We start from the raw sequence: 18,443 nt of genomic DNA, 5'->3' as shown, positions 1-18,443 counted from the left end.
GGCTCATTGCTGGGCCATCCATCTTAAATAGTCTTTGCCATTGCACTTTGGGGATTATTGCTGTTCCACTGGGGAATGTGATAGAGCTCCCCTGGCCAGGAACTCAGCACTTTGTGTATCATCTTGAAGAGATGTCTGTTCAAATCTTTCACCCATATCTTAATTGGGTTGTTTGTCTTTTTATTGTTAAGTTAAAGGATTTCTTTATAAATGAGAATGTTTATCATAATTGTGGTTTCCAGTTTTATTCTCCCTGGTATAGGGTGATGTTTTAATTTCATGATAAAGTCCTTTGAGGTTGCAGGTCAGTGGTGGCAAGGACGTTTGGCTGCTGAAATTCTTCACGTGTTCCAGTACAGGGAGCCAAAGTTGCCCTCCTGCAAAGGCCAGTCCCCTCAACTAAATCTAAGACTGTATTTTGATGACTTGATTGCCATTGTAAGTAATCCCTTCATGTTCTGCCCTTCTGCCCGACATCTTGGTGTTTATTTGCTGGACCTGTTTATGGATTGCTATGACATCTGTATCTAGTAGGCACATTTAATTGTGTTTTCCTGTCTATTTCTAGCAAGTAAATTGAAAGAAAAAGACGATAGTGTGCCTAAGCTGGAGTGGCTCAATAGCGTGGTTTGTTTGACCTATGACTCTAATACTAACAAAACAAAATTCGCTAAATAGAGCTATTATTATTAGAAATCTTTCAGTGGAAACTCTGCCTTCCAAAAGCTGCCCATTTCATTGAATATTATCTCTCTGAATCAATACATGAAACAGATCTTCATGATAGTTGGCCAATTATTTGTTTGGAAACTCTACATTACCACGTGTGCAGATTTTGCAGCATGTGTGACTTCTTCAAGAATTATACTTCATCTTTCTCTAATGTGGCCTACAAGAGTGCATTATCTTACTGCTTACTCTTGGAAATTCTTAGTGCACTGCATTGAACAGCTATTGATGGTTCATGATAATGATGTGATGGAAACAAACAATTAGAAGGAACAGAGAGGAACTTGTAATTTTATTCCAGACACACTTCCTGAACTTGCAGCCAGTTCACTTTCAACAATTTCAGTATCCTCATCAGGCACATCAGACCTCTCTGTAGTATCACTGTCCTGCATTGGAACAACCAATCTGTCAGCTGATAATATCTACCACACACATTTCACTTTACATATTACAGACATATCCTGCTGGCTTCCTTCAGAGCCTTGGTCATATGCTGACCGGTGTTGGGTGTCATTTGAAATACCAGTAAAAGTTAAGCCCTGTTTGAAGTTTCTTGTAACTGGAGTTTCAGATAGATGAACATTATCCTCACATTACTTGGTTTTGAAAGGTGGAGGTAATACCTTACCCAAAGTGTTTGTGTCTTGGCATTGTGGAGGAAAATTTATTTGAACTTCTCTTCAAAAGGAAAGGGAATCAAATGATATTAACACTTCAGATATGAGCTCCTGGATGACTGAATATCCCTTTTAGTGTACCAAGAACCTGGGAGGACAAGCAAACAGTTTAATAGGGTGTATGTTAAATCCTATATTGTAACAAATTCTTGTATGACTAAGATTTTCAAGCCTGAATGATGGTCCAAATATTTCAAAAATATTCAATACAGCAGAAAACAGGGAGACATGCCCATACTGAGATTTGACCTATGGTGGGCTCTGTCTAATGTTGGCTTGTGTTTCAAAGGTTAAGTTTATCTGTGGACTTGCCAAACATTCTTTTATGAAGGAAAGATTCAGTATTGCTTCTTGAAGAGATTTTATTATTCTGCTGTTTTGAGTTTTATTTTTGATCTAAAAATGAATTTTTGTAAATTTAAACTCATGAATTGTAATACCAATCTGAGCACTAAGAAAAAAGAAATTTTTAGAGGATTTTTAAATAATTTGCTATCACAAATATTACAGGTCTCTGGATTTTTGTATTAAAACAAAGGGTGGATTGCTTATCAACCCACTGAATGGACTGGGAGAAAGTTAAACTATAATGTAAACTATAATCTATTATGTGTAGCAGTGTTCCGAAATATATTTAAAAATGCAATGAATGTGCCATACTGGTGAAAGAGGTTGTTGATGTGGGAGGAGTGGAGGGGTGGGGAGTGGATTACATGGGAAGCTCTTATATTTTTTAATGTAACATTATTTATGATCTATGTATCTTTAAAAACAAGATAATAAAAGTAAAAAGAAATCATAGTCATAATTTTTGTTTTTTTCCCTAGGTGATGAGCCTTACATACTTAGAATAAAACACACTTGATGCAGGAAATTTGTACTACTTGGAAACACTTAACTGTAAAGCAACATGCAACATGCTTTAGGAATGTTATAGTATGAACTACCTTTATAACTGTAGGTTAAAATATTCCTGCAAGGATGTGTTTTCAAATGAGGACACTGTAGCATTGAATGAATGAATTAGTGGTTTCTGTGATTCATAATACATATATATATGTGCTGCATTTCTCAGTGAAATCAATAATCTACACCCAGATTTCATATTGCTCTTAAAAAAGTTTTTACAAAGGAAAGCATACTGAAAAATGTCAATAATAGAATGAAATTCTATAGATTTATTTTGGAGTCAAGTGTGGTCAGGGTAGTTCTCAGGTTGGGCTAAAGCAGCACTTTGTTCTGTTATATGGAGGACAGTCTTTTTTATTTTTTTAATTTTTTGTCTTTATTTATTTTTTAATGTTACATTAAAAAAAATATGAAGTCCCCATATACCCCCAACCCCCTCACACCACTCCTTCCCCCATAACTACCTCCTCCATCATCATGAGACATTAATTGCATTTGGTGAATACATCTCTGAGCACCGCTACACCTCGTGGTCAGTGGTCCACATCATAGACATTTGAATCCAGCTAGTCAGTCCAAGCAGGCAGAGGTACTGACTACTAAATTTCAGTAACCACTTTCGTTAAATAGGCCTCAGAAATGCCCTGGGACATTTCACTATGCTGGTAATGAGTGAAAACAGCAATAATGGCTATTACAGTAAGGAAAATTTTGGCTTAAAGAGTTTTGGGGAAATTTAAAAAGGTAAAAAAAAATCATTGTAATAAATTCTATATATAGCACTCTTATTTGTAAGAGGAGGAAGATTTGATGAAGGGAGGCTTTCTGGTTTAAAAGTTACTAAGGTGTTTTTTTTTTTTTAAGATAACACTTGAATAAAAGGGAATCTGCATGGTAGGTATGTGACTGCCCTAATATGCATTGAAGGCAGACTTATAAAGATATGGGTAGGAAGAGACTCAGGAATGTTCTGCCTATAATGAAAGTTAAGAGGATCCATGTGATCCATAATTTACAAAATGTTTGTTAATTTAAAAATATACATTTCCATCCTTTATGCAACATTACTTGAGCTTAACTTTTTGATAGTACTTTTCTCATTGAATTCTTATAAAAATCCATTATACAAGAGCAGTTCTATTATGAGCCCATTTTACATTTGCAGATGGTTGGAATTCCAATATTTAAGTGTTGGCCTTACGTTATAAGCCAAGTAAAGCCTGTGACATTGTTGGGATCTCTAAAGATGTTTCCAGTTCTGCCTCTCAGACAGTGATTCTGAGCAATGGATGATTCTGGTCACCTGAAGCTATATAGCAATGCTGCAGTTATGTATGCTTGATCAACAGATGATGGAGCACTACTGAAAGCATCTAGGGAGTAGAGACCAGGGATAGTGTTAACCATCCTGCAATTATGTCAGCAATGTATTGGGCTCAAGTGAAATCTTTCTGATGTGACAGATTTTTTTTTCCTGTTTCTCCTTTCAATTTTGCCAAGGTGGAACTAATGTATGTTGGGGCACTCTGGTTAGGTATATAAATATTTTATATAATTATTTCTTCTGGGTGATGTTCCCTTTTATTAATATAAAATGCCTTTCTTCCCACCTTAAAGCATGTTTGCATTTGAAATCTTTTTTGTCCAATATTAGTATAGCTACTCTTGCTCTTTTTTGGTTAATACTTGATGGGAATATCTTTTTCCAACCTTTCAGTTTTTAACTGGTTGTATCCTTACATCTGAGATGAGTTTCTTGTGGAAAACATAGAAATGGCTCATTTATTTGAATCCTTTCTATCAGTCTCTGTCTTTTGTTTGGGGAGTTCAAGCCATTAATATTCAATGTTATTACTGTGAAGGCATTACTTGCTCCATCCATTCTGACCTTTGATTTTCTGTTTTCATATTGTTCTAGTGTCTGTCTTCTTACCCTTTCATTTTCCCTTCCAGATAATCTTCATTTCTAAACTCATAAAAATCTCTCATCCCTGTTATTTCCTTTCAGAATACAGCACTATCTATAGTGACTCTTGTAATCCTCGTCTTTTGGAAATATATAGTACTAGTAAGCCAAATAGGTGCTGATGCAAAATACCAGAAACTGGTTGCTTTTTATAAATGGTATTCATTTGAGGTAGAAATTTACAGTCACATGCCCTAAAGAGTCCAACTCAAGGTACTTTAAGATGCACTTTCTCAACCAGAGTCTCTTGCCATTTGTTGATGCAAGATGGTGGGTGATGTCTGTGAGTGTTCAGTCTTCCTCCTCCTCCCAAAGTGATGTGGTCCTAGCTTCTTCCAATCTCAGTCACAGGCTGAGATAAGTCTTTTCTCTTTTCTGGGACTCATTTCTCTCCAGGCTCAGCTGCTCTTCTCTCTCCTCAAGGGCAGATATAAACTATCAGGGAAATGGCTTGCCTTTCTTCATGGGGCCTCTGCCATGTCTAATGGGCCCTTCTCTGTGTGCTTACTTCTGGGATCCAGGATCAAAATTCACAACCAACTCCTCTGCCTTGTTGTTTTCCCTGTGAGTCCCTGCCCCTTGTTGTTTACTCTGTGAGTCCTACTGCCATGACTCAATAATCACCTGAATGATAATTTAATTAAGTTAGAGCAAAACTCTGAATCTGATACAATATACTTAGTTGTATAAGTGTACACAGTTAGTTGGAGTTTTAATTCTCCTTTAAGCTATACATGTGTGCCTTAGAGGTACATTGCAGATCACATGATAATATGTATTTTTGACTCTGACAAATGGTCTTCATTTCAAAAACCACTCAAGCAAAGGCAAGAATATTTTAAAAAGGACAATCCCTGCTAAGAGGAAAATGTCCTATGATTAGAGAGCCAAAAGGAAAAACAAGGATGGAGAGAGAAATGTTATCCTGTGTGGGAGCTAAGTCTCCTCCAGATACAAGGGTCACAAACAGAACAGCAGCTTTTGATACAGCTGCCTTGTAATGACATCCACAACACTCCCTGATCCATGTGCTATTCCACACAATAGAGAGAGAAAGTAATCAACTGAATAATCCAATCAAGGTAAATAGATGTTTAGACACAACAAAAATTATAAGTCATTCTGAGAATCAAGAACATATAGCCAAGTCCAACAACAACAACAACAACAACAACAAAAACACTAAAAACAAGAAGGAGATGTAGAATAAGGAACAACTATTCAGAGATGTCCAAAGTAATATCATGAGTCAACTTGATGAAATGAAGAAAGAGATTAAGGATATTAAGAAAAAACTGGGAGAACATGCTGAAGAAATTGAAAGCATTCATAAAATGATAATGGATATGATGGTGATGAATGGCACAATACAGAAATAAAAACACACTGGAAGCACACAACACCAGATTTGAACAGACAGAGGAATGAATCAGTGATGTGGAAGACAGTGCATCTGAAATCAAATAGACAGTAGAATAAATAGATTAAAAGATAGAAAAAAAATCAGCAGGCTCTTAGGGATCTGAATGACAACATAAATGCACAATTATAGTTGGGGACTTTAATGCAACATTATCAACATTAGACTTATGCTTTTGACAGAGAATCAATAAAGGGACAAAGACTTTGAATAATGCATTAGAGGTCCTGGACCCAAAATATCATTGCACCCAAATCAAATAGAGGATGCCCTGCAGGTTTACTGAATTGTAAAGGACCTGCAACTCATGTTTCCCTCCCAATTTCTCCTTATTGTAATGAAAATATTTATCCTTTGTCTGTCCATTTGTGTATTGGAAACACATAAATTGTTTTGTAAGTTTCAGAGTTCTATAGCAGACAGGACTTTGCTTCAAAACAAACTGTATTTCTTTAAATTGATTGTGATATGATTTAGTACTTGCATTGTTACTAATTTAAGGGTTTTTTTTCAAATATTGTAATGTCTTTTTGGAATTCAGACGGTGAAGTGCAACTGTTTGATATGTACATGAATTCCAGAAAAATATATTGGACTATGTTTTTAATCTAGTCTGAACCTGGGCATGATTGAATTATGGTTAGGGCTTTGATTGGGACATCTTATTAGGGCATTGAGTCCCTGCCACTTGGTGGGTGGGGATTCACAGACAAAAGACCTGGCAAAGGACAGTGTTGGAGCTTTTGATGTGAATGATTTTGGTGTTGGAGTTTTGATGTTGGAGTTTGGTGCTGAAGCCTTAAACTGGAGTCCCAGGAAGTAAGTTCACAGAAAAAAAGAGAAGCCAGAACCAGGAATAGAGGAACCCTGAGGCCAGGAAGAAGCAAGTCCAGGGAATAAAAGAACCTTGAACCCAGAGAGAAGCAAAACCCTGGAAAGGAGGAAGCAAGGAAGCCTGAACTCTCACTGCCGATGGCAGTCATCTTGCTCCAACACATGAAATAGACTTTGGTGAGGGGAGCAACTTATGCTTTATGGCCTGGAATCAGTAAGCTTCTACCCCATATAAATACCTTTTATAAAAACCAACAAGTTTCTGGTATTTTGCACCAGCACCCCTCTGACTGACTAACATACTACCAATCACTAACTGGTGATAAAACTAAAAGAAGTCCTTGATTACAAGGGGGAAACGGTGAAGAAAAATGAGTTTAAATGGCTAAGAGTCTTCATAAAAGAGTTGAGAGGTCATAAGAGTGGTTACACTTGTGCACACCTCAGCAGGATGCCAAAGACAGCCAAAGAAGCCACAATACAGGTGCTCCTGAGGGCTATGGAGACAAACAGGTTTATAGTCATGGCAGTGGTTCTGGAGTTCAGTGCCTTGCCAGTGGGCTCTACTTAGGAATTTGTGCTCCTAAGCATGATGGAGTTGGACTCAGATGTGATATTTCTACACATGCCTCTTCTGACACTTTTACTGAACTTGTGGTTGGCCCTGGGGTTTGTGTATACTCAAGAGACTTGAATCTCTGGAATTGCCACATGGCAGGTTGGACCTGAGCCTCAACAGAGTTGCAACTCCTACTCTTCGGTTCATTGAACTTACCCAGATCAGCTAAAAACCGCTACACCAGGGAACTGAGAGTACCTAAAACTGCAAGTAGGAGAAGAGCATCCATCAACCATGTCGGATTTAAGCCCCCTCTCAATATAGAGGTTGAGTGCATATCACCATCCCAGGGTACTCAGGATAGAGGAATAAAATTTGGATTAGTGTGGACTTACTGGTATTCAGCTATAGAACCACTGAGAATATTAATGGATTGAAACTGTAGCAAACTCCACATTTGATGTGGAGACAGTGGCCACTGGAGTTGCTGAGGGCAGAGAAAAGAAAAAAGGGGTGTGATATGGAGGAATTTTGGGGACTTGGGATAGTCCTGAATGATATTGCAGGGAAAGATGCAGGGCATTATATATCCTGCCATAACCCACTGAGTGGACTAGGAGAGAGTGTAAACTATAGCATAAACTATAATCCATGCTGTGTAAAAATGCTCCAAAATTCTCATCAAGTGTAATGAAAATCCCACACTAATGAAAAAAGTTATTGATGTGGGAGGTGTGGGGTGGGGTGGGGTGTGGGGCGTATGTGAACCTCTAATATTTTTATGTGATTTACCTTTTAAAAAGATTTTAAAAATTTAATTAAAGTTATCCCTATGCCCCCATTTTATCCTTTCCCTGTACTAATACTTACCTCTAGATGATCATAGATTTTACCCAGTAGGTGTCTGCTCACAACCTTCCTCTACTCCCCAAATGCCTTTAAGCATATCATCCGATCTCTAGCTCTCTGAGACATTTTGGTTTACTTATTTCATATCAGTGAGGTCATGTAGTATTCTTCAATGTCTGGGTTGCTCTACTCAGCATAAGGCCCTCAAGATTCATCCGTGTTAACACATGTGTTTGTACTGTATTCATTCTTATAGCTGAGTAGTATTCCATTGTATGTATATAACACATTTTCTTTATCTATTCCTCTGTTGATGGGCTTGTGGGTTGATTCCAAATTTTGGCAGTAGTGAATAGTGCTGCTATGAACATTGCTGTGCATATATCAGTTTGTGTCCTTGTTTTAGTTTTACTGGGTATATACCCAACAATGGAATTGCTGGATCATATGACAAATCTATAGCTAGATTTTTGAGAAACCACCAAACTGTCCTCCAGAATGGCTGGATGCTTCTGCATTCCCACCAGCAGTGGATGAATGTTCCTATTCCTACACAACCTCTCCAGCACTTGTAGTCTTCTGGTTTTTTTTGATAGCTGCCAATATTATGGGAGTAAGATGGTATCTCATTGTAGTTTTGATTTGCATTTCCCTAATAGCTAGTGATTTGGAGCATTTTTTCATGTGCTTTTAGCCATTTGTATTTCTTCTTTAGAGAAACATCTGTTCAAATCCTTTTCCCATTTTTTAAATGGATTGTTTGTCTTTTTATTTTTGAGATATAAGATGTAAGTCTCCTGTCAGATATATGGTTACCAAATATTTTTTCCAATTGTTTAGACTTTCTTTACACTTTCTTGACAAACTCCCTTGAGGTGAAGAAGGCTTTAATATTGAGGAAGTCCCATTTATCTATTTGTTTATTTGCTTCTCATGCTTTTGGTGTGATGAAGGTCAACCACCATACCAGAGAGACAAAAGTGCCTACAACTGCAAGCAGGAGAATTGCATCCATCATCCAAGTGGAATTGAAGCACCTTCTCGATATAGAGGTGGAGTGGACATAACCACCCCAGGGCCCACAGGATGGAGGAATAGAGTATGGATTAGAGTAGACTTGCTGATATTCTATTCTGGAACTATTCTGATTAGTAATGGAGGAAAATGTAGCATTGATGTGGAGAGGATGGCCATGGTAGCTGCTGAGGGTAGGGAGAGGGAAAAGGAGATGTGATGTGGGGGCATTTTCAGGACTTTGAGTTGTCCTGGGTGGTACAGCAGGGACGGTTGCTGGACATTGTCCTGCCATGGCCTGCTGGATGGACTGGGGGGAGTGCAGACTATAGTGTTGACCATTGTCCATGTGGTGCAGCAGTGCTCAGAGATGTGTTCACCAAGTGCAATGAATGTCCCATGATGATGGAGGAGGTTGTTGATATGGGAGAAGTGGGGTGAGGGGGGTGGGAGGGTATATGAGGACCTCATATTTTTTTAAATTTAACATTAAAAAAATAAATAAAGACAAAAAAACAAAACAAAACAAAAATAAAATGAATTATAAATTGATTCCATCATTGACACAAGAGTTCTCCTGTTCCACGAGTTAATGAGTTCAGACAAGAAGCCTGTTTCAACCCAGCATTGAATTGCATGGGTTGGGGCAACCATAAGAACAAAGAATCCACCAGGCAAATTTTTAGACATGAGCTATTGGGACTGACATATAGGAAATGCTCTTCAACAGCAGCTGTCTAAGAATGATGTTAGCAATCCACAAACATAAAAGAACATGAGGGGTGATATATGGGGTTTCAGAACAAAGACATTACAAAGGGTATAAGAACAGAATTTCGGCAAGAGTTTCATGAAGCACATTAATGGGATGTTTGATGATGTTATCAAAGAAATGGAATATACAGTCTTGAGAAGGTAAACGTTTGCAGTGAGCCTGTTACTTTTAAACTAGTATTGGCCAGGTTATGCCAGTCGCTACATGCTTTGGTCTTGTTTCATTTGGAGAGTGTCATACCTATGTCCAGTGCTCCCACAAGGTCTTTGAACTTGAGGAGGTATCACGAAGGAAAATGGTGTATTTCTTCTTAGCATAAAAATTCTGATGTGAAGGCAAGGAACAGGGAAGGAATATTTATATTTGAGGAACACGTAATGATCTAGAATAGAAATTTGATGGCTACTTATGGAACGTATAGTATAGTTTGACTGTTACTCTCCTCAAGAAATTAACAGTTGTTGAGGGGAAAAATGCAAGGAAGCATTACTAAAACTTTGTTTTTTAAGAGTCACAATAAAATTTTATTGTATTGAATTGAATTGCAATTAAATTTTCAGTAGACAGCAGAGTGGCCCCATTTCCCACTTTCCTCTGAATCCATTTCTCTTAAACTTGACGGTGTAGTTTATCAGAACATGGAGAACATTTATTCACCTTTGGTTCTTGCTGTACTTAGTGTTTAATATGTTTCATCCAGGAATATATGGTAGCAAAGACATTTTGCCTCAAGGGGACTAAGCATGTTTTTGCTATTTTCCCTTGGCCCTCTACCGCAGCCTTGTGAACAACTCCAGGTTAGCTTATTGTAAGATGAGAACTTGTGTAGAATATGTCATTGCACAGTCAGAACACACAAGACCTGACTATAATGCCCAAATCACCAATATTAGTGGCAGCCTGACCAAGACCTGCAGAGCCTGCAAAGCTTACAAACACCTGACTGCAATGCCCCAAGTAGTATGGCAGAGATAAAATATCTCCACATATCAGAAGTGGCTACTGTAATAGAAGCATTATCATAAACCAATTGCTTTGAGACATTTTGTTATGCAGTGATACCTAACTAGTACAGTAATCAGTGGAAAGAGTACTGAGGACATTCAGAATACGGGGCTGCTGCAAATTATTTGGCATTCCTTCAGATATTTGGATACTGCATTCATAATCACGATCTCTTATTCAAATTAGTTTCAGATAAATAATACATGGGAACTAATCCTGCGGGTCCCTTGCAGGAAACAAGGAGCTGTTGAAGTTGAAGGGAAATGTATGCCTGTGCAGGAATAACTCATGACACTAAATCAGAACTCTCCAGGAAGCATTTTGGGAAGGATTTCAAATTATTCAATAAGTCACAATTTTTTAACAGGGATTGAAGGGAGTTTTGAGGAAATTGTTGGTAAAAAAAAAATTGGATGATAGAGAAAACACATAGATTTTCACACAAGTGCCTTCTAAAATTTAAAACAAATGTAGAAAGGTACAGATATTTTTTTTAGAACAATGGATAAACTCAAAATTTTTATACATTGGCATGATAAAGAACATAAAATTTAGTCTTGCATTAAAATGCATAAACACTTTATCACAAAGACACCAAGATTTACTAATTAAATGAATAGGCATAAATCATCAAATTAATATATAGTAATACAAAATATGATTTAAATTTTACTTCATCTTATTTAAGGCCATATCTGGCTCATAGGTAAGATCTAGTTTCATAGATTGTTTAAAGAATAGAAGCTCTGAGCTCTGAGGCTTAAACCCTGCAATCAGGTGCTCTTCTTCAAACCCAGGACAATGATACTGCTATGGGTTCCCCATTAAGAATCTTTTCAGAGCCCCCTTTATGTCCTTATTCCTGAGACTGTAGATGAAGGGGTTCAGCATGGGTGTGACCATGGTGTACATCACTGAGGCTGCTGCATTTGAATGTGTGTTGTATGAAGCAGTAGGACTGAGGTACACCCCTACGCTTGTACCATAAAATAAGGAGACGATGGAGAGGTGAGATGCACAGGTGGAAAATGCTTTATATTTACCCTGAGCTGATGAGATTACACATATGGAGGAAATAATCTTAGAGTAAGAGAAAAGGATCCAAGCAAGGGGACCCCCTCCCAGCACCACAGCTCCGGAATACATCACTACATAATTAATGATGAAATCAGAACAAGCAAGTTGGATAATCTGATTAAGATCACAGAAAAAGTGTGGAATTTCCCAGGGTGCACAAAAGGACAAATGCAGCATCATTAGGCTGTGTAACAAGGAATGCAGAGCAGTCAGGCTCCAGCAAGCCAAAACCAACAGGGCACAGTGCTTGGGATTCATGATGACCATGTAGTGCAGTGGGTGGCAGATGGCCACTAAACGGTCATAGGCCATCACAGCCAGGAGGAAGTCATCCAATCCTGTAAAGAGTAAGAAAAAGAACATCTGTGTGAGACAGCCTGTGTAGGAAATGGCTTTGTTCTGTTTTTGCATGTTCACCAGCATCTTTGGGACAGTGGTGGTGATGAAAAGCATATCACAAAAGGAAAGGTTAGAGAGGAAGAAGTACATGGGCGTGTGAAGGTGGGAGTCAGTGGTGGTGGCCAGGATGATGAGCAGGTTCCCAAAGATGGTGATCAGGTACATGGACAAGAAAAATCCAAAGAAGAAAGGTTGTAAATCTTTTTCTATTGGGAGTCCCAGAAGAATAAATTCTGAAAATTGTGTATCATTTCCTGGTTCCATATTGGCGATGTTACTAGAAATAAATAGAAAAATATCACTAAATATCAAACAGTAGGTTATTACAAACCAAGCTATAATTTACATTTGTCCTCTATTGATTAATTTCAATATCTTCTTTATGGAATTAATACCCTTTAACTGTATCCTAAGGCCATTCTGGTCCCCCTTACATAATATTCCTCTAATAATATGTATTCTAAGTGTTCATGAGAAATTCTTTATTTCATTTGAGAAATAGATTCTAAGCACTGGTTTTTAGGCAGACACTGTCTAGACAATAGATATGTAATATGAAATAAGTGTTCCTGAATCCACTGATGGGGTAATTTAATAAGCAAATAAAATAATCATATAATACATCAGATTGTGACAACTACTAAAAGGGAAAGACACCAGACAAAAGGAGTGAGTCAATAGGATATGATATGTTTTATTGGGTATACAGATGATACCAAACAATAAGAGACATTTGAAGAAAACCTCAAGAAAGAGAATGTTGGAAACATAAGGAAACCAAGGGAAGTGTGTGTCCAGCAGAAGGATTGTCCAAAGTAAAGTCCTTACAGAATGGGTTTATTTCAAGACTTAAGGCCACCAAGGAAGCCGGTGTTACACTGGGATGAGGAAGAGGAAGAGTGTTCAGAGATGATGGCAGAGATGATGAATGAAGAGTTGTCCTCGCTGATTCTGAAACTTCAAGACCCAGGGAGCCCCTTATGCACACATTGCACCTCTCACACTCTATTAATTTGGTGGCAAAGCTACCCCACAGATGCAACGCAGCCATTCCTATTTCATTTAGACTGTGTACTGGAGGACAACCTACTGGAATGTATAAGCACATTTATCTCTTCTCCAGGACTGCTAATACCTCCACTTAAACACAAACACAAATATGCACACAGACAGGAACACAAAAAGCATACCATGCTCTCTTGGGGCAAGTTATTACTGGGGAGGGGGGACTCTTCCCACGCCCACCAACACTGATTTGGCCAGGATTGAATACAATACAATGCAAATCTACAACATCAGATTGTGAATCCCCAAAAGAGTTAGAAATGATATCCAGGAATTTCAAATGTCAAACCTTGCAAGGAAATGTAAACAAGGGACTTCATTTTGTTGTGGCCATTTTCTACCACGTTTAAAGAAAACCTTCTCAGTAATCAGAGATGGGGGGAAGAGAGTAAATGAAATAGGCAAGAGTATAAAAGAAATCATATGTTCACATCAAACTTTAGAGACTGTGATGAAGAAAACTTTACAGAAGTAGGGATATCTTTTACAACATACAGATTGAACCCATTAAGAAAAACCGAGCAATGGAAATATGCCATTTCACATGCAAAAAAGTACAACTACGGCAAATTTTGGGAATTTTTTACATGAAGCAGTAGAAGAGATTTTAAATGATGTTAAAAAATTTAAAATTTTGGAATTTCTAAAATTCTGTGATAAACTCGCATAAGAAAAAAAACATTCTAAGTCTTATATCTTCTCCAACATAATAGGATTATGACTTCCACCATGCTAGGAATTTTGACACACTTAACTAATACATGTAAAAATTTAGCTTAGTTCTTTCCTGTAAGTAAATGAATGGTTTTCTCTGGTGATGAGATATGACTGGTTTTTCTTACACTACAAAATTTTTTTCTTTCTTTCCACATATTCTTGTACCAAATCTCATGTTCATGTTTAATTTTTTTATCATCTCTCCCTGAAATTGAAAACTGAAAAACCCTCTAGCTGATATTCACATCGACTCAAAGGGATCTTCTTCACGACAAAATTTATATTCATATCTACTTGTGATTCCTCACTGAATAATGAGTTCAAAACACACAGCTTTAGGCAAGCTGGACCCTCCCTGGACTAGCTGCCAGTGTCACCTCACCCTGTGAGCTACCCTGCAGACGATAATGTCCAAGATATTGAACCTGTCTTGCACCATTGTGAGATCTCCATAGTTTTCATACTAAATGAATTTATACAGTGTTTCACTTTGCATCACATCTCTTTGACAGTTACCCTTAGATAACACTGTATAAATTCCCACACATATCATGAAAATCCATGCATTTAGCCTGGACAACTATGATTTGTCCATCAGGGTGTGATGTCATACCCTCACTTATTTCATTATTCTCTGATTTCTCTAGTAAAATATAAGATCCCAATAAGTAACGACATCATCAACTGTGTTCACCTGTGTGTTTTCACAATGATGTGTGAATGTATGTGCACCTATAGAAAAAACATATTTAAGAAAATGTGTTGTGATGAAATCAATTGAAAGACGCTGAAAATGAATTCAGGTTAAATATTTTTTTCAAAACAACTGTCTTAAGCAAACTTTAATGTAATATCTAAAATGAATGGCTGAATTAAAAGATGGAAAGTAACAGTAATTTAATATATTAAAATGGATAACTCAATTGGTAAAAATTTATAATTATACTCAAATTTACTTTTTGAAAATGCAGTGAAGAAGGAATATCGAAACTTACAGTTTGGCCCTATAAAAAAGACCGTGAATTCAAATATGCTTATAAATAGAATAAAGTCTACTGGTATTTCTATTTAAAGAATGCCAAGTGAATGATGGCAGAGTCTGATGAAACTTTTAGGTATAGATCAAATCACAAAAGGGAAATTTTACATAAGGAAAATAGGTGTGAAAAGAAGAAATCAGAAAAATACACAAAGATCCACAAGCTCAAAAGATGAAAACAAATTCCCATGTTTCAAAAGCAATAGAGGAAACACAATATGTAAAAGCAAATGATTTTGTCATGTAAAATTTATAAACATTCAAATGCTCCCTAAACATCTAAAGAGACATAAAAGAAACAAATGACAACCAGTTAAATGGGTAAAAATAACTGTAATTCTAGATTTGAAGAATGCAATAATATGAATAAAAATCCTGAGCCAGAATACAAAATCAAACCTGGAACAATTTACAATGGAGAAAGTACATGGCTAATGATCCTCCATTAATTTAACTCCATCTATAGAGGAATAATTTCTAAGTAAATGTGGTAATATATCTCTTTCCCTATTAAACAAACATATTTTTCCTTTACATACCCTATTGAGAGTTTGCGTATCATTAACTACTGTTGCAAAGTAATATCTACCGTCATTGGATTAAGGGAGAAATATGAACAAATGTGCCTTATCTTTAAAAGAAATACGAAACGTAACACCCTCAATCCACCGCACATTCCTCCACTGCAAATCTCCTAGAGAGATGTTTTGCTTTTCCTGGAACCACCGTATCCCTGAAAATTCATATTCTAAGTGGGTGCCCATTCCCAATGCTTATTTTTCCACATTCAACCCAATATTCTTGAATTAAATGGACACTTCCTTTTTATCTCATAAAACTCAAGCAATTATTCATTCATTCAGTAAGTAAGTTAAATGGAAACTAAAGCAAAATAGGAAAACAAGCCCGAAGGTATTTCTGTTTGTTCTAGGCTGGAATGTCTCTCAGGAGACCTCAGATAAAGCTCTCAGCTTCTATTTCCTCTGACCCCTTCCTGAAAGACCCTCTGGGCTCTCTGACTCACTTGGACGGGATCTCTTAGAGGAAGGTCTACCTGTGGAAATCCGAACTCCTCTCTGGGAGTCTGATGATGATGTCTGAAGCTCTGTCCCCTCACATCTGTTCTCTGGACAAATATGGTCTCCAAAAGAAATAACCATGTCCTGGCTAGTCCAAGGTTGCCCAAGCCAGTATTTAAAGCTTCCCTGTATTTGCTAATAAGCATATTTTCTTCTTGTTATTTGTACTCATCAACCATCATTCCCCTGTGGGACACTGGTCTGGACAGAAAGGAAATTTCCCAGGAGACAATACTGTAAGTCGGGTGAATCCACTTGTTTCTTTCTCCTGCCCTAGGAATTCTACTGCCTTCTTAGCATCTTACCCCATCCAGTGACTAAAGTTCACCACAAAGTTGAAGATGGAGAAACCTACCTGGACATTTCACCTTCAAAGCACAGAAATGGGGAAAGGATAGAGTCCTGGTTGTTGTCATCTTCAGCAATTTGCTATTGTCCTCTTTAAAAATGAAGAAAACTCTGCTCATTGGATATAAAATCATGGGCATGATTCATTTTCCTTAATGATGCTTAGCCAAAACAACTGGGAATATCAAGCATGCAACATAAATCAGGACTTGTCATTTATTCCCTCACTTATAATATTTTTATAATTATAAAAATATATTTAGATCACTTTATGTACCATGGCCTGTACCTAGCACCTTTTAGGGATCACTTCAATCAAATCTGCCCATGTTCTAAATGATTCTCAATTTAATAAGTCAATAGTTATATTAATATTTTATTCACTTAAAACCTAAAAAAGAAATGTAAACTCCCATATATTTTAGCTTTTTATTTTAATATCATAATTGCAACTGAAATTTCCATTTGTGACCACTTTCAAGTATATATTTCACTGGTGGTAATTATATTCACTATATTGAGTTACCGTCACTGACATCCTAATCTAAACTTTTTCATCACCTCAAAAGAAACCCTGCACCTATTTAGCAATAACTCCCCATACCAGGATCTTCCAATCCCTAAAAAGCAATCATAAACTATCTGTCTTAATGAACTTGATTTTACTAGGAATATCATATAAGCAGTCTCATATAATATTTGGCTTAATATCTGGTTTAACTCACTCAACATGATGTTACCAAAGTTTATACATATTGTATTAGTCAGCCAAAGGCGTGCTGATGCAAAACACCAGAAATTGGTTGGTTTTTATAAAGGGTATTTTTTGGGGGTAGGAGCTTAGAGATACCAGGCCATAAAGCATAATTTACTGCCCTCACTAAAGTCTATTTGGAGCAAGACAACTGCCAACGTCTGCCAGGGTTCAGGCTTCCTGATTTCTTTCCTTCCTGGGGCTTGCTTTACTCTGACTTCCAAGTTCCTCCCTTCGAAGTCCTAAGCATAACTCAATCATGCCTAGGTACAGATCAGATTACAAGCAAAATCCAGTTTTCCTTTTTGGAATTCCTCAATTATATCAAACTGCCACACATATTGTAACATGTATCAAACTCTCATTTGTTTTTATGTGTATATATAACATTCCATAAAAGTTTAAATTAAAATGATTGTTTATTTGGTGATCCATCGATGGATACTTGGGTTCCTTTCATCTTTTGGTGACTGGGAATAATGATGCTAAAGACATTGGAGTTCAAATGTCAGGTCCAATCCCTGATTTCAATTTGATTGTGTATACAATAAAAAGTTGGATAGCCAGGCCATCTTCTAATCTAGATTGAAATTTCTGAGAAGCTACAAAATGATTTCTAATGGCTACACCAAATTACAATCCCACCAGCAATATACACGCTACCAATTTGATGAATTTTCTTCAACACTTATTATTACCTTTTTATATACTATCCATTGCATTAAGTGTTTGCTGTTATGAGAGTTAGATTTGATTTGCATTTCTGATGACTAATGAATGATATCAGGCATCTTTTACTATGTTTTTGGCCATTTGTACATCTTTAGAAAAATATCAATATTAATTCTTTGTCCATTTTTCAATAGAATTCAATGCCTTTTTTGTTCAATTTTACCAATCTTTATATATTGTGTTTGTTAGGCTCTTATCTGATATATGCTTAGCAATTATTTTTCCTGCTCTATACATTGCCTTTTCACTTTTCTGATAATACCCTGTGATGTTAAAAGAATTTTAGTGTGATAAAGTCCATGTTATCTATTTTTTCCTCTTTTTCCTTGTGTTTTTTGTGGTCATAGCCAAGAAATCACTGTCACCTCCAAGCCTATGAATGTTTTTCCATATATATTTTCTTCTTGCTACTTACACCTAATTTGTATGGTTAGATCATTTGTCCACTTCCAGATAATTTTTTGTACATGGTGAGGGGTAGTGATCCAAATTT

At 36.9% G+C, this 18,443-nt stretch overlaps 1 protein-coding gene and 1 pseudogene across 1 annotated transcript; one reads left to right on the top strand and one right to left on the bottom strand.

Annotated features, from left to right (window-relative positions):
• The first annotated feature begins 279 nt into the window (after positions 1–279).
• LOC101411026 (cyclin-J pseudogene) lies at positions 280–1,311 on the top strand (annotated as a pseudogene).
• A 10,239-nt stretch (positions 1,312–11,550) lies between these two features.
• LOC101412002 (olfactory receptor 7A10-like) lies at positions 11,551–12,480 on the bottom strand. The gene has a single exon (XM_004470795.2). The coding sequence runs from the start codon at positions 12,478–12,480 to the stop codon at positions 11,551–11,553; it is 930 nt and encodes a 309-aa protein (XP_004470852.2).
• Between the last annotated feature and the right edge of the window lie 5,963 nt (positions 12,481–18,443).

Source organism: Dasypus novemcinctus, chromosome 30 (genome assembly GCF_030445035.2).
Source record: "Dasypus novemcinctus isolate mDasNov1 chromosome 30, mDasNov1.1.hap2, whole genome shotgun sequence".
Taxonomy (NCBI): domain Eukaryota; kingdom Metazoa; phylum Chordata; class Mammalia; order Cingulata; family Dasypodidae; genus Dasypus; species Dasypus novemcinctus.
This window is presented reverse-complemented; position numbering and strand designations above follow the sequence as displayed.

Coding starts and splice junctions, on each gene's coding strand:
- LOC101412002 (XM_004470795.2), bottom strand. CDS start 12,480: ATGGAACCAGGAAATGATACACAATTTTCAGAATTTATTCTTCTGGGA.